The sequence below is a fragment of the Periophthalmus magnuspinnatus genome, chromosome 5, assembly GCF_009829125.3.
Source record: "Periophthalmus magnuspinnatus isolate fPerMag1 chromosome 5, fPerMag1.2.pri, whole genome shotgun sequence".
Lineage (NCBI taxonomy): Eukaryota > Metazoa > Chordata > Actinopteri > Gobiiformes > Gobiidae > Periophthalmus > Periophthalmus magnuspinnatus.
The window spans coordinates 33,830,785-33,847,954 of NC_047130.1; the positions used below are offsets into that span (position 1 = coordinate 33,830,785).

Consider the following 17,170-nt stretch of genomic DNA (forward strand, 5'->3'; position numbering starts at 1 on the left):
CAGTGGTGACAAAAGCTTTCATAAAGATTTAAATGTTTCCTATTAATGAATAGGAATTTTTACATTAGTTTATGTTTGCTTTGTTTGCTCTCATCATAATTATCCCTGATGAATGAACTTTATTGTCATTTCAATGCACACAAACAAACAAAAGGCCGTTCATCTCATCAGTTGAAAAATTTCTCTTCTTATCCTTCCTCAGCCTATCTCCATGATGTCAAATGTCGTGCAGGAGGAGTACCCCGAGGTTCTCCTGAGTATCCTAGAGGACTTGGCTGCAGTGAGGCAGTGCTTGAGCTTCCAGGACCTGTGCCGTTTGGTGAGCTCGAGGTTTGCTCTGGAGCACCTCTTGGAGCTTCGGTCTCTGCTATTCAATGCCGCATCCCGTGACCCATGTTTTCCCGCCACGTTGTTCCGAGAACGTGTCACCTGTAGGAGGCAGCGGCTCTCGCCCATCGCCGTGGCTGCCGATATCATCACCATCTTCAACCTCATCCAGATGACAGGGGACAGGTCCGAGCCACCACAGCCAATCAGGACACAGACGCCGATGCCAGTTGATCAATCAACAGGGCCCACACTGCCAGGTACTCTGCTCCTCTGACCCTCTGCACCTCTCCTCTGTTCCTCTGACCCTGTCCTCTGCCCCCCTGATCCTCTCCTTTGCATGGTCCAGGAGTGCACCATCTGAGCACGCCCAGGAGAGAGAGAGTCCGTGCTCACTCTGACTCTAGTGGGCGAGGTCTGGAGCACTTGCCCCTCCCCCGACATGGGTACTCTGCTCGGAAACGCGGCAGTTTACCTCCAGACCCTCTGTCTGTGCTGCTCTCGCCTCCACCCACCCGAGCACGGTCCGTGTCCTTCGACCTGCCCCCCACTACCGTTCTGTACCCGCCCGGGCACCCTGGGACCATGAGAAGCCTCTACCTACCCCTGGAAACAGATAGCGATTCCAGCGAGTCGACCCACGCAGACGTGTTTGAACCTGAGCCAGAAACCTCCATAGGCCAAAAGAGGAAAATTTTTAAAAAGGACTTCCACAACCAACCACCACTAATCCCACAGGTAAGAGACCACATCTAGTCCTGGTTTAGACCCGGTTGAGTCCTGATTCAGTCCTAGTTTAACCCTGGTTTAGATCTAGTTTAGTCCTGGTTTAGCCCTGGTTTAGCCCTGTTTACCCTGCTTTAGTCTTGCTTTAGTTCTGGTTTAGTCCCGGTTTAAACCTGCTTTAGTCCTGCTTTACTCCTGCTTTACTCCTGCCTTAGTCTTCCTTTAGTCCTACTTTAGTCCATGAATTTATTCATTTTATAAATTGCACTGATTGTACAAGTGTGTGCAATGCATTCATTTCTAATTTTATTCGATCTGTACAGTATCTGTTTATTTGATGTCAATGCACCAAGACAAATTTCCCCTGATGGGACAATAAAGTTTATTTTATCTTAACTTAGGCATGGTTTAGTCCTGCTTTAGTACTGCTTTAGTTCTGGTGTAGTCTTAGTTTAGTCCTGGCTTAATCCTGCTTTATTCCTGGTTTAGTTTTGCTTTAGGCCTGGTGTAGTCCTGCTTTAGTTGTAAGTTAATTACCAATTATTTTGCTCTTTCAGTCACCTGCGATCTCATTTCTTTAGTTCACTCTTCAATAACTGAATTTGATCTTATGGAAGTCATTCGCTAAAGAGTTTAGAAATGGCTTCAGTTCGAATTTTCAGACGTTTTGCCGAAAAAAAGTGTGGAATTGCAAAGAATTAAAGACATTTTTGAGGCTAAGAGAGAGCGACTTTGGAGTAATAGAGGAAAGAGGGAATATTATCTCAAATGAGCTTTCTACCATATTATAATATTGTTCCTTCATCAGAAACATGTCTGAAGAGGTTTTAGATGTCATCCATGCAAATTTTATTTATTTATTTAGTTTTCATTGGGACAGTCTACATTAATAGTGCACCTGCCAGATGGTAATAGACTCCCTAAAAGATCAGAAGGTTATATATATAGGACAATTTGTTAAATACATATGACAGCACTGAAGTACAGGTATATATTTACATCATCATAAGATCAAGAGAAAAGGAAAAAAAACAAAACTTAGTGTTCACATTTTTATGTTTCAATGAGCCACTTTGGCATTGGGGTTTAAATGAGAGGGTAAGGGTCAACGATGAATACAAGGTTTGTAGTCATAGGGGAAGGCATGACTGTGTGGCTGTTGATGGAAAGACTGAAGTTTTCCAGGGAAGGAGAGATTTGGGGTCAATGATAAGGACTTATGGTTTATTGGAGTTTAGTTTGAGAAAGTTGGTGGTCATCCAGGCTTTTATTGCTGAGGGACAGTTGGTGATGGTAGGCACAGGTGGACAAAGTAGCAGGTTTGGTGGATTTAGTGAAGAGGTACAACAAATTTTAGTTCATGGTGGTACATTAGATATTTTGCTGGTGGTGATAGGCACGTTCTAATAATTCTGAAATTTGGTAGATAGTGGATTATTTATTTATTTATTTATTTTTTATAATTTTGACATGGTCTTGGGAGAATAGAAAAGAATCCTTGTGCAGCCCTAAATATTTTAATTTGGTAACCAATTCTATGTTTTTACAGAGATAAAAAAAAAATAATAATAAAATAAATAAATAAATAAAAATAAAATGAATACCTAAATAAAAAACATGCAGACTGTTTTTACGCAGCAGTGTCTGTGACTTTTGACATTGTACTTGTTAGCTTGTTTGCAACATTGTCTGGATTTTTCTATGTCCAACGACGACCTTATCATGTGCATACATGATGGTTTCACAGTGGTCACAGATGGATGGCAGATGTTTAACAATAAAAATCAAATAAAAAATACTTTATTTATCCCCAAGGGGGATTGTAGGTCTCTTCAAATCTTTTGCCATAAACCTCCTTATTGTACAATCTTATGGCAGTCAGGAAGATGGAGTTCTTGTGACATTGTGTCCTGCAGCTGACTGCTCTCATACATCCACTGTCTGCTCTCTGTTGTTGAAAAGCCGAATTCAGGGGACGGTCCATGTTGTTCAGTATAGCATCTTAAGATTCTCCTTAGCAATCTTTCAAATGTTTTCATAATATGAGAGGTGGTCTATGGTCTATAATGATTTGGTTCAACCGGGCGCCCTACTTTAGATACTGGTACTTTGCAGGATCTTTTTTTCCACAGAGTATGGACCCTAGCTAATTGAAGACTCAGGTTAAAGAGCTTCTGCAATGGCACACAGAGTTTACCAGCACATTCTTTTAGAAGCCCTGGGCAGATTTGGATTGATCAAACATCTCTGGAGCAGGACTATTAGTGGAGGAACCTGGAGACGACGAAATGGACAGAGGAGGCAGAGATGGAGGGGAACAAGTACTGATCGATGACGGGAGTGGAGAATTTGAGTTTCTGATGATGATGGAGGCGGAGGTTAATGGAGGAGAAGATGTCAAAGCTTTTGCGCTGAAGGGAGAGACTCCCTTCCACACTGCTCTGAAATTGTTGTCCAGCTGCTACCTCTCCACTTTGTTTTTGTAGTCTTCCTTTGCTTGTTTTAAGCGCCTTTTAAGCTGTTTCTGGACCTGTCTTGCCCTAGCTTTGTCCCCTCTTTTAAAGGTCTCCTTTTTTTAATTAAGAAGTGACTTAAATTCCAAAACAGTATATACAGTATTATCTTCATTTTAGATGTCTGAAAGTATTTTGCGGTAACCAGTGTTTTCTTTTCTGTGGAAACTGGGTCTAAATGGCTCTTTGGGTGTTAAAGGTTGTCGACCCCTGGTCTATAGTTACAGCTGAGGGCAGGGTCACCACTTTTGAATACTGGCAGTACCACTGTAGGTTTCTAATGTTCAAAAGTGGTGACTTTGAAGTTGCAATCTCTCTCAGGCCCTATTTGAACCCTCCTTGCAGTTAACAGTACGAGTTAACACGTACTGCTCCACCCATAAGACTCCACCCACAAACTTACAGCACCCATGCTCCCACATGGCAATTCTCCATAAATATACAAAAACATGATACAAAACTCAACACAGCAACTTGACAAACCTGATGCAATGTGCTCTAGTTTCATTAGCGGGATGTACACTGACTGTGTTGTGATGTCACTCTGAAGGGGAAGTGGAGACTCAGAGTATCAGAAATGCAACTAAAACTTATTTTAGAATTTAGCATTTTCAAAACAAGAAAAGGTAACATGGTGATCTAAATATGTGTTAGCAGTTTTATTTATTTATTTTTTAAATAAATAAATAAATAAAACAGTTAATATCCCATAGAAGTAAAATGCCCCCTCTTTAATGAACAAGTTTGAACGAAGCAAAATAAACTAAAGGGATGTATAACATGGTTATATATATATATATATATATATATATATATATATATATATATAGATAGATAGATAGATAGATATAGATATCTTTGTCGTTGTTGTTTTGTTTTGCTTTTTTTGTTTTTTTTCTGGAACATGTGTCCTTTAATAAAATACAGCACTTAAAATGTGACAAAATAATGATTCATAGTAAACTCCTGACCTCTGACCCCCAGGTCACAGTCCAAAGTGAATCCCCAAGTCCAACGGTGAAGACTGGATTTGACAACCACAGTTTTGAGATGATCCCAAACCCATACCCCTCCCCCGCAGTGCCCCATCTCTCTCTCCAAGACACCAAAAACTCTAAAAACAACAAACAAACCAAGCACGAAAGCCTCGATGACCTACAGGACTCCACCTACTTTGGCCCAGGATCAGTACCCGAGTCCTGGTCTCCGCGCCATCTTCACCCGCCACCCCAAAAGTCCCTCTGGAGTAACAGGAGCCACAGTTTGGAGGATCGGATCGGCACCAGCCTAAATCCAAATGCTCCTCTCAACCCAAAACTGAGACAGCCCCTAAGAAGGTCTAGCCACCACAATGTACTCGGGAAACTGTCTCCAGGAAGGGGGTGTGCGGAGGTTGTACCCAAAGAGGGGGAGGATTTTCGAGCACAGGCCACTCAGACAGACCCACCTGACCCACGACGGCTCCGCAGCCTGGTGCATGCCGACCGACTGTCCTTTATGACCTCCTTAGATGACCCAGATCTGTGTGAGGACGATATTAGCGCCATCTTCAGGTTTTTAGATGACATTAGTATGTGTGGCTCCACAGGAGTCCTCCATGCAGACGGGGGACTGAACCAGGACACTCCCGAGGCACGCCGAGGCCGTCTGGGTCAGCTCTCACGCCTCTTCCACTCATTAGAAAGCAGCGACGATGGTTTGAAGGCCAGCGTCTGTAAGCTCCTGTTACGAATGAGCCAAATTGAACGGCAGCTGGAGTCACTGGCAGAGGTGAAGTCAGAGATCTCCCAAGTGCTCTCGGCTTTGCAACGACTGGACGAGAAGATTCAACAGCCCCTAACTACTGGAGGGCATGTGGGCAGCAGCTCCAGCCGATGGTTAGAGCCTCTGAGTGGGGTCAGCTCCTTCATGAGTCACCCTGTCACTCCGTCAGAAAGCTCCGAACCTCAGCCCTTGTCTGTCTCCGGGCACCTGTCGGAGGACTTGTCAGGGCACCTGTACCCGGGCACCAGCAGCAGCAGCCTGGACTGGAGCAGGTGGAACTGCCCCACTCTTGCAGAAGGATCCAAGGGTCAAATGGTGGAGAGAAAAGAAAGTTTATCGCAACGCGCCTCGAAAAATGAAGAAAAAGATGAGACATCTGCTTTAAACCTGAAGACATCTGCACGAGACTGGAAAATGTACAAAAGCAGTGAGAGCAAAGCGGCCAATGGAAAACTGGGACAGGTGAGTAAGTCACAGTTGAGTCTGGGACTGATGGGGCTCTAACAGGTGAGTCTTTATCACTGTTACATCTCATTGTTATAAGCGATACAGTAGAAGCAATAGTGATAGTTATATTAATAACAGTAGCAGTAGTTTGTAACCCTTCTTTCGGTGTATATTTATTTATTTTTTTGTTTAAGTTTAAGTATTATTTTGTTGTGACAGTTTTTAGGCGCTGGGGTGTGTGTGTTTTGTCTGGATGCATGAACGTGTGTGTGTGTGTCTGTGAGGTGTGTGTTTATGTGTGTGTGTTTGGGTGCGTACCTGTGTGGTGTGGTGTGTGCCTGTGTATGTGTTCGAGTGCAGTGTGTGTGTGTATTTGGTGTCTGTGAATCGACTCATAACATTTCTCAGATGTGTGGCCGACCCAGTGCAATCTGGGTACTGATGTCAGATGTGGCAGAGGAGCTCCTGTCCTCAATCAATATGACTTTATTATTTTAGTATTTAGTGGCGAAGGAGGGAAGACCCCTGGTTTAGTACCAGTCTAGACCTGGTTTATCCTGGTTTAGTTCTGATTTAGTCGTGATTTAGTCCTAGTTTAGTCCTGGTTTAGACCTGCTTTAGGTCCTCTTCTTGTCGTTCCTCCTCCTGTAGTTCCTCCTCCTGTAGCTCCTCCTCCTGTAGCTTCTTCTTCTGTAGCTCCTCCTGTAGCTCCTCTTGTAGGTCCTCCCCCTGGCTTAGTCCTGGTTTAGACCTGATTTAGTCCTGGCTTAGTCCAGGTTTTGTGCTGGTTTAGTCCTGGTTTAGGGTTAGGGTTTTATTATTTTAGTGTTTTGCGGTGGAGGAGAGAAACTTTCTTTTGTCTGAACATCAGGTGGAGCAGTCTAGTAGCACCACAAATCTGCTGTCCTCCAACCTGATGGATCAGATGTTCAATTCCTCCATGTTCAGAGGGCAGGGGGCGTTGTCCTCCGAGGGCAGAGGAGAGAGAGGAGCCAGAGCCGTGTGGACAGTGGATGAGCGAGAAGCACGAGTCTCTCCCCTAGATCTACAGGTAAATACTGTTTATATCTATACTAACACACACATGCATTTTCCCTGTAGCTCCTTCTCCTGTAGCTCCTCCTGTAGGCCCCCTCCTGTAGCTCCTCCTGTAGGTCCTCCTCCTGTAGCTTCTCCTCTAGATCCTCCTGTTGGTTCTCCTGCTGTTGATCTTGCTGTAGGTCCTCCTCCAGTAGGTCGTCCTCCTGTTGGTCCTCTTGTAGGTCCTCCTAAAGCTACTCCTCCTGTTGGTCCTGCTGTAGGTCCTCCTCCTGAAGGTCCTCATCCTGTTGGTCTGCCTCCTGTAGCTCCTCCTCCTATAGCTTCTCCTTCTGTAGCGCCTCCTCCTGTAGCTCCTCTTATAGCTCCTCCTCCTGTATCTCCTTCCGTACCTCCTCCTCATATTGTCTGAAGTTTATTTAGTGCCATTTAGTAACTTTGTAATGCAATTTTAGTAATTTCTTCTCAATTTTAAACAAATATGTTTCGTCCAAAATTTGTCTTCAATATTTTTCATAATTTCAAACTATCTTTTAGTCTCCTCCTGTAGGTCCTCCTGTAGGTGGGAGTTAAGAATCCAAGTCAATGTAACTCAAAAACAGAAGCAGCCTGAATGAGTGTGTGTGGAGTGTCAGCTTTACCCTGCATCTCTTTACTCTAGGCAAGTAAAGGCTAGCAGAGGCCATTTTTAAAGAACACTCCCATCCTCTAAATAATGATGTAATGTTTCAGCTGCTCCCATCAGGATGCGGGTTCAAAGAGCCTCTCTGTAAAATGCTACAAAAGCACCTTTATTCCAGCAGCCATAAGTGCCATATATATATATATATATATATATATATATATATATATATATATATATATATATATATATATATATATATATATATATATATATATATATATATATCCCAGAAGCCTGGGAGCTTGAGGGTTCTGTGCAATATCTTTGCTGTTCCTAGTACTGCACTTTTCTGGACTGAGAAGGCTGATGTTTTTCTTGGGATCTGCTGTAGCCACTCCTCCAGTTTTGGGGTCACTGCCCCCGAGTGCACCACAGATGCCTTCACCTTCCAGGCCTTCTCTAGCTCTTCTCTGAGCATGGTATTTCTTCAGTTTCTGAAGTTGCTTTTTGCTGATATTCCCATTACTTGGTACTACGATGTCCACCACAGCGGCTTTGCTCTGTAGTTTATCCACTACAATGTCTGGTTGGTTCGCCATTACCATTCTGTCAGTCTATATCTGGAAGTCCCACAGGATCTTGTGCACCTGTCGTAACGGCAGGTACAGGAGCGGACCAAGGAATGCAGACTCGGGGCAATTTTACAGTGTTTATTAACAGTTTGTGAAATAATATGAGTCAATAGTTCATTCAACACACGGGAGGCGAACCAGGCGTGCGGAGTGTGGAGCAGAAACGGGGAACACCAGGACCAGACAAGGACAGGATCAGACTCAGGAACAGAGCAAGCCAGGCGGGGGTAGTCCGGAGCAGACACGGAGACAGCCAGGGCCGGAGCGAGGCAGGACCGGAGACGAGACCAGGGCAAGCCGAGCAGGAGTAGTCCAGAGAGCGGGGACCAGGGCAGGAGATGGGAAGCAAGCCGGAGACCAAGACGGGACAGGAAGCAAGGCAAAGGGGTGGACTATATTGGAGCTGGAGCGCAGAGGCAGGAGCAGGAACGAGCGAGAGCAGGAATGTTGACACGCGGACGGTCTGGCCCCAAGTGTCATCTGCCGAGCCCTCATATACTCGACAGCAGGTGGTGATGATTGTGCTAATGCGCTCCAGGTGCGCACGGGAGGAGTAGGAACTCCGCCCAGCTCCGGATTCAGACAGGTAGGGGAGGGGGAGAGCACACAGGGAGACAGACAATGCAGGCATCATGACAGCACCGTGCACAGACTCCTGTATCCTAGCAACCCATATACATGTCCCATGCCGTAGGCATGGGACATGTATATTTGTTCTTGCTAGCATGTCAGCGTCAACATGTCCCCAGACACACTCCTGGCATCGAGCCCTATCCAAGCCCCCATGCCACAGGCATGGGCCATCTTTATTACTGCTAAAATGAATTCAAGTCAATGGGAGGTCAATGGCGGACCCCGACGCCATGGCGAATGACGGGCGCGTTAGCCATTGTCCCCACGGTGACGTGGGGAAAGTCGAGCTTTCAAAAAACGTATAATATGTCATTGTAATGTTATCGGATATATTGTTTTTGCTAAAAATATTATTATTTTTTATTCTTCTTCTTCTGCTCTTTGAGCAACAATTTGACCCCCTGAACATATTCAAAAACTCAAAAATTTTTGCCCAAAATTCAGACAAGTGGGGCATCAAAAGTTATCCAATTCATGATGATGCCTATCACAGTTTCCGTGCGGCGAAGCCGCAAAATTCCATCGGAATTTTTCAAATTTTCAAAAGTCAAAATTTGCTCCCGTTTGCGCATGCAAAGTCCGATTTGGCTCAAATTCAAATCAGTTGTAAAACTTTCTGGCCTAAACCTACTCATTATGACAGAAACTAAATTGGCGTGATAGCGCCCCTTACAGAATATCTAATATATTTGCATGGAGGGCCAAAAATTTAGTTTTCCCAAATGTCACCAAATTTGACACAAAATTCCATTCCATTCCCATTCCATTCATCCCAATCAATAAAGTCAATCAGACCCATGTCTTTTTTTGCACCGTGTTGCCATGGCAATGCGCCAAACTGCCAATGTTATCCTAATGGGAAACCTTCCAAATTTTCCCATTCATCAGAAAAATATTAGTTTCATGGAATAATGTGAAATTTGGCACCATGATTCTTCATATCATCCTGATCAAAAAAGTCAATGGGACCCATGTCATATTTCTCACTGGGTTGCCATGGCGATGCGCGAAAGATGCGATGCGCAAAGTCTTATAACGACTTATTTGCTTCATTGAGGAATGTGAAATTTGGCAAAGTGATTCTTCAGGTCATCCCCATCAAAAAAGTCTAGGGGGCCAAGTTTGTATTTTGCACGGTGTTGCCATGGCGATGCCTGGAAAAACCCACTACCTTTGGAGGTGTTTCCCACCTTGACCTTGGGGTCTCCAGTCCATACTCTGCACAGATGTTTCTGTACACTATGCTTGGTTATGCCATTGATTATGCCATTCCACGTATGGTTTCCCTGCCAGCATCTTACACCCTGCAGTTATGTGCTAGATTGTCTCAGGGGCCTCTTTGCACAGTCTACACCTTGGGTCTTGTCTGGTGTGGTAGATCTGGGCCTCTATCACTCTGGTGCTCAAGGTCTGCTCCTGTGCAGCCAGGATGAGTGCCTCTGTGCTGTCCTTCAGTTCAGCTTTCTCAAGCCATTGGTAGGATTTCTTGATATCAGCCACTTCAGTTATGTTCTGGTGGTACATCCCATGCAGGGGCTTGTCCTTCCATGAGGCTTCCTCCAGCACCTCTTCCTCTCCACTCCACTGTCTGAGACATTCGTCTGAGGTATTTGGTCGTAGCTTTCCTTGTTTCCTGTTCAAGGTTGCCATTTGCTTGTGGGATACCAAGGTACTTGTAACTGTCCTCGATGTCTGCTATTGTTCCTTCTGGGAGGGAGACCCCTTCTGTGTGGACTACCTTCCCTCTCTTTGTCACCAGTCGGCTACACTTCTCAAGCCTGAATGTAGATCCTGGTTGTGTGGATCAGTGAGATGATGTCTCGCTCATTCTTAGGGAATATATATATATATACACACACACTCCTGTCATATATGCCATGCCATATTTGTATTCTTTTTAGTTCTTTTGGCCTGTACTTCCAAATTCAGATGTGTTTACAGTTTAAATCAGAAGTTTACACATGCTATATAAAATGACACATACATTGTATGACTTAAAATCAGACAAAATTTTTCTTGTTGTAGGTAAATTAGGATTACCAAAATTATTTATGAGAGAAAGAAATTTTTCATTGCTTTGTTCAATGTTTGTTCAGTATCGGAGATACTCTTTTTTTGTGTGTGTTTTGCTTGTCTGTTTTTTGGTTTATTTTTCCTTGTCTCTTGTATCATGTGTTGATTGACATCGATTGTGGCTGCCTAGGCTATGCAAGAGAAAAGATGTCCATTTGCCCAAGACAAAAAAAAAAAAAAAGTCAGAAGTTTACATCCAGTAAGATTACAAATTTAGGAAAACCCAGATGATGATGTCATGTCTTTAGAAGCTTCTGGTTTATTGACAACATTTGAATTAATTAGAAAGAAATCAGCCAAGATATCAGAAAGAGAATTGTGACTTGCATAAGTCTTCTTCATCCTTCATCTGTACAATTATACGCAAGTATTAACACCATGGGAATGTCCAGCCGTTATACTTCTCAGGGAGGAGACGGGTTCTGTGTCCCACAGATGAACGTGTTTTGGTCTAAAATGTGCATATCAACCCAAGAACAAAAGCAAAAGACCTTGTGAAGATGCTGCTAAAGAGTGTGTCTTTATCCACAGTGAAATGAGTACTGTACCGACATGGGCTGAAAGGCCTCTCTGCAGGAAGAAGACGTTACTCCAAAAGAAAGATTTAAAAAAAGCCAGATTACAGTTTGCAAATGCACATAGGGACAGTCCTGAGAACACAGGGAAGGCACCATCAGAATAGTTTATAGCAGTGCTTCTCAATTATTTTCTATCATTTCTATCTTCTATAAAGAAGAAAATATTTTATTGTATCAAATTAAAACAAGTAATTTAGCAGTTTGGTTCGCCACCTTATACGATGCTCAGTGCTTGCTGCTTTAAGTGACATTTACAAAGCGGGATGATTGTTGTTAATATTTGGCACGTTTACGCTGAAAAAACTCCAGCGTCTTATCAGCGTGACTGAGATGTAATGAGGAGGCGCCTTAACTTATTTGGCTTCATACTGTCCGCTGCCAACATTTTCAGACACAGCAGACACCGGTCTGTCCTCGTGTCCCACCGGAGTCACGGTGAAGCCAAGTGCTACATACGCTTCATCAGACTTCCCTCCACCCCCAATCCGGACCCGAGCTTTTTTAGCCTATATCTGGTGAATTTCAAAGTTTATAATGCGCGCATTATCTAACCATCTTCCGCAGCCTTCGCCGCGGTAGAAAGCGGAGTCTCCTCCGAATGAGGCGGAGTGATACGGTAAAGTTTTTAAGAGCCAAACACGGTGCGGCTCAGCCAATGAGATCAGCGTATTTGAGGAAGGTGCCGTAATCTATTTTTAGACGCGAAAGAAAGAAAGGTGGACACGGAAAATAGAACTTTTAAAGGAGAATGGACTGATCAATACTTGTTCATCCTACCAGGTGGCAGTACATAGCCCGTGTGTCTCATATGTTCAGAAACTGTCGCTCTCGTAAAAAGCGGCAATGTCAAACGGCACTTTGAAACATTTTCACAAACTTATCCGCCCGAATCTGCAATCCGGGCACAAAAAATCTGCGATTTACGTGCAAGATATGATCGTTCCACCAGAATCACGGTCAAGAAAGCTGGAGCTGTTCAGGGAAGACCTGCAGGGAGACTGCACTCACTTCCCAACTGTCAAGGAACAAGTTGAGGGAGAGAAGTCCAGTTTTCAACATTTTGTTGAGAAACTCATTGCCAATTTTGGAAAACGATTTGACAGTTTCAACCTTGGAGAGCAGCTTACTGTCTTCATTCAAAATCCATTCCTTATCACTGACATAAGGAGGTTTTCCAGAGAAGCCAATGACAGTTTCATATGGGCAAATGCAGGACTTCTTCAGATGGAACTTGCAGATCTCCAGTCAAATGTGGTGCTGAAAGAGCAAGTTAGTGAAAGAGATGCTGAATCTTTCTGGATCCAGTTAGTTTCAGAGACATCTTTCCCAACACTAAAGAAAGTAGCCCTGTACATATTGTGTATGTTTGGTTCAACATACTGCTGTGAAGCTGCTTTTTCCACAATGAACATCATCAAAAACAAATACCGTTCCAGGCTCACCAATGACCACCTTCACATGTGCCTGAGGATGGCTTTAACAGCATTCAGCCCTAGATTTAGAATGCTTGCAAAGCAACAAAGAGCTTACTTCTCTCAGAAAAAGTAAAATGCTTTGTTAGTTCAAATTATTTATCAATGTTCAGTTTTTGTAACAAGCACTTTTTTAAATTTTGTTTCACATTCGCCTCAAAAAGCATGTTTTTGTTTTACTTTGAAATAAACATGTAATTTATTTTCATAGTTAAATGCACAACTTAAAAACTGTTATCATTACAGCTGTTAAAATTGGAACTAAAAATAAAACAGAAGCTTCGGACCTTCACTTGTCGATTTTTTTTAAATTCGGACCTCAGTGATATTTTATTTGTGACCCCTGGTCTAGACTCTGTGGTGGCCAATCCATGTGTGAAAATTATGACTCATGAGCCCAATGAATTATGGCATTGTCATCTTGGAATATGCCCATGCCATCAGAGAAGAAAAAAATCCATGGATGGAATAACCTGGTCATTCAGTATATTCAGGTAGTCAGACCTCATTTTCTGACTACATACAGTTGCTGAATCTAGACCTGACCAACTGGAGGAGGCTCGTACCTATTTGCTTAGTTAAATCCAGGTGGCAGCTTTTTTTTTTTTTTTTTTGGCTGGGCAGTGTATCTCGTCATCATGACAGGCCTAGTGAATCTGCTGGTTAATATGACAACACAACCACTACTATTTTTTTTACCCTTTTCTCTTTGTTTCTCTCTGTGTATTTGTGTTGTTTTTTGTGTTTATGCATTCTGTTTTCCTGTGGCTGAATTGGCAGGACCCATTGGACCCCACTCAGCTGGAGTTCTGGATGGATGACCTTTATACTCAAGGGCAGGGCGGGCTGCTTCAGAGAAGCCTGGAGCTGAGGAGATCAAAGCTCTGCAAAGTGACTGCTCTGCTACTGACTGCTATGGCCATCGTCCTGATTATCACTGTGCCCCTGCTCACTGTGGGCTGACAGGGGTCAAGCTCTATGGATGTGACACACTGAGGTCTGCTTTAAACCTGCACACTTACAACCCCTAACCCTAACACTCTATTGATACTTTGCCGTGACATCACACTGGGGGTGTTCTACACTTATGCCTATGCCAGAATGTTCAGCATGTACCATGGTGACACAATGCACAAATTAGCAAACACTGCCAAAAAGGTTTTAAAATAGTCACAAAAAATGCTAAATGGATTTAAACAGCACATTTTCAGGAGCCTGTTTAGGAGTTTGCTTTTCAACAAAAAGGTGAGAGTGACTAACTACAAACTGCTGGCTAATGTTAGCTACCTTGTGACTGTTATGTTAGTTTAGAGAAAATTATAAACTGTTATAGTGCCAGCTAAGTCAGCAATTTATGGTGAGACTGTGTTAAAACATCTCTCTGATTAAAGTCTAACTTGAGCAACAGCATTTCAGACAGAGTAGTGTCTCCAGTTAGCATCACACCCCCATGGAATGACATCAGCTGCAAAGTATTAATTTTAGGTTCTCAGTCTGCTATTTTGGTGATCCTCTACCTCTATGATCAAAACCAGACACTTTTCACCATCCACTCCTCCTATTGGTCAGCCTCTGTCATGCTCTAACAGGTGGATTTAACTAAAGAGTGAACTTGCAGAAACAGCAGACAGTTTAGTTAAAGACTGTGTAAGAAAACAACAATTGTAATAAAATCTAAATTGTGATTCTAAGAAAATCAAGATATAATTTTTTTGGCCTATCCCTAATACACATCACTGCAGAGGGAATGAGCCTGGTGCCAAATGCCTGAAGTCACATGTAAAAAATAAATAAAAACATTAAAAAAAATAAAGATATTCTAAATGTGTGAGCTGTGTTAGCCACTTTGGGTTGTGAAAACTGGAAATTAGGGATAAATGTCAAGTATGAAATTCTCAGCTCTTTTGAAACTTTGGAAACTGACTACTAGATCTGAGCACTGTTTTATCTACAAAATTATGTCATAATAATCTGATCTTCTGCCTCTGCTCTGCTGTCTCTGGTCCTTTGCTCCTCTGGCTCTGCTTCTCTGGCTCTGATGCTGTGGCTCTGCTCCTATCTGCTCCTGTCTGCTCCTGTCTCTTTGGGTGTTTCCAGTAAACACTTTGTTAAAGTGCTGCTGTTATGATTGTATTGATTTCCTGTTTTGTACACACCTCTGATCTCCATCTGTTTGCACTTTGAAAAATATCTTCCTACTTCCACAACCTCATCATTAATCTCCTCCACAAGAGCATTGTGTGACAGGACTGAACCAGGACTAAACCAGGATGAACCAGATCTGAACCAGGACTGAACCAGGTTCAACTCTTGTTATTGTCTGATTTGTGTTTGTTCAGCATCCTTAAAACAGCAGATTCAAGGTGTTTGTGTCAGTATTGGATATTAATACAGCAATTAAAATTGTAATTTGAATGGATGTAGTTAGCGCAATTGTAAAGGCTGCAGCACCATCATTTTCTTCACAAACAACCCAATCTTCTGTCTTATTGTGCATAAAAAATGGCTAACCCTGTAGTTCAGATTTTAGCCTTTTTATCATTTTTTTCTGGGCATGTTTACTATGTGAACATAATCTCATTATTAAAACATAAATCACAAATCCTAATGTTTGTCAGAACTCAATATATAAGATTAAGAACCTTGTTAATGGCTCAAGCCAATAACAAACAAACAAAAATGTAAGATCAGAATAAGAAGTAATCCAATATGTCAGTGAAAGGCCAGATGTAAGTAAATGATACATAACATGAACGTGCAGAATGGTGAAATGAATATTCAGAAATCAAATGCAATTTAAAATAAACCAAAGTGAGTTTTGGGGGTTAGGAATGAAAGTTAAACCCAACTCCAGAAGGAGCTTGGTGGTGCATGGTCCTATTTGGTCATGTGGTTTGTTAACAATGAGTGCATTTAAATGCGCCCAAGTGGCCCTGTTATGATGAGTTTTTTAAAGTATACTAGTGTGCCCATGTAAACACCCATCCAGCCATCCATTCATTTTCTTTTGCTTATCCGGGGCCGGGTCGCAGGGGCAGCAGTCTGAGCAGGGGGTTGCCACCACAACAATCACCAGAGAACTTGAGACCACAGCTACAAGCATTCGCATTGACAATGAAGGTGGAGAACATCATCCATTCAGACTTAACGTCTCTTACCTAAGCCGGGATCTGTGAGAAGCTCTCCCGAAGATGTGAGTTGAAGGCTCCCCTGACAGAGGGCTCCACAAGACTTTTCCACCAGACCCTCACAATACGCTTGAGTCTGCCAGGTCTGTCCAGCTTCCTCCTCTGCCACTGGATTCAACTCACAAGCAGGTGGTGATCGGTAGACAGCTCTGCCCCCGTCTTGAATGTCCAAGACATGTGGCAGGGGATCAGATGACACGACAACAAGGGCAATCATCGACCTCCAGCCTAGGGTGTCCTTCCAGGGACTCCAAGTCTGTTTGGCCCGTAGGCCGGCACAACAGTGGGAGACCTGTCACCAACCTGAAGGCGCAGGTTCACTGGGGTGAAGTACAACACATGACGGCTGAGCTGTGGGGCTATAAGCAAACCCACACCAGCTCGCTGCCTGTCCCCACTGGCAATATCAGAGAAATAGAGAGCCCAACCACTCTCATGGGGTTGGGTGCCAAAGTCCAAGCTGTGTGTGTAGGCAAGCCGCACTATATCTAGCCGGTACCTCTTAACCTCCTGCACAAGCTCAGGCTCCTACTCCGCCAGCGAGGTGACGCTCCATGTTACCACAGCCAGATGCTGTGTCCGTGGATTGGGCCAGCAGCAGTCAACCACATCCGTGATTGACTGCTGCCCAATCCTCCTCACACCCGACCCCCATGGAACCCTCAGGTGGTGAACCCACAAGAAGCCAGTTCTGTTCATTGTTTTTATGGATAGAATTTCACCTAGGACCTCATCTTTGCTGTTTGCAGATGATATTGTCCTGATGGCTTCATCGAACCAGGACCTGCAGCAGGCAATGGGGTGGTTTGCAGCCGAGTGTGAAGTGGCTGGGGTGAGAATCAGCCCCTCCAAATCCAAGGCCATGGTTCTCAACTGGAAAAAGGTGGCTTGCCCTCTGCAGGTGGCTGGAGAGACCCTGCCTCAAGTGGAAGAGTTCAAGAATCTCAGGGTCTTGTTTACAAGTGAGGGACAGTGACAGTTGGATCGGTGCAGCATCTTCAGTGGTGCAGCCGCTGTATCTGTTGTGGAAAAGGAGCTGAGTCGAAAGGCAAAGCTCTCGATTTACCGGTCAGTCTATGTTCCTCCCCTCACCTACGGTCATAAGGGTTGGGTAATGACCAAAAGGACAAGATAGCAGATACATATATAGTGAA

At 43.6% G+C, this 17,170-nt stretch overlaps 1 protein-coding gene across 1 annotated transcript; it reads left to right on the top strand.

The window, feature by feature from the left end:
* The first annotated feature begins 214 nt into the window (after positions 1 to 214).
* Positions 215 to 13,850, top strand: LOC117371330 (major intrinsically disordered Notch2-binding receptor 1-like). The gene is made up of 5 exons (XM_055221617.1): positions 215 to 587; positions 677 to 1,065; positions 4,551 to 5,792; positions 6,649 to 6,829; positions 13,604 to 13,850. The coding sequence occupies exons 1-5, from the start codon at positions 215 to 217 to the stop codon at positions 13,789 to 13,791; spliced, it is 2,373 nt and encodes a 790-aa protein (XP_055077592.1). The 3' UTR covers positions 13,792 to 13,850.
* Positions 13,851 to 17,170: the final 3,320 nt, after the last annotated feature.

Excerpts from the sequence above, each read along its gene's own strand:
- LOC117371330 (XM_055221617.1), top strand. The coding sequence starts at position 215 with ATGTCAAATGTCGTGCAGGAGGAGTACCCCGAGGTTCTCCTGAGTATC. Across the intron at positions 5,793-6,648 it reads CCAATGGAAAACTGGGACAG|GTGGAGCAGTCTAGTAGCAC; the intron begins GTGAGTAAGTCA and ends TCTGAACATCAG. Across the intron at positions 6,830-13,603 it reads CTCTCCCCTAGATCTACAGG|GGCAGGACCCATTGGACCCC; the intron begins TAAATACTGTTT and ends TGTGGCTGAATT.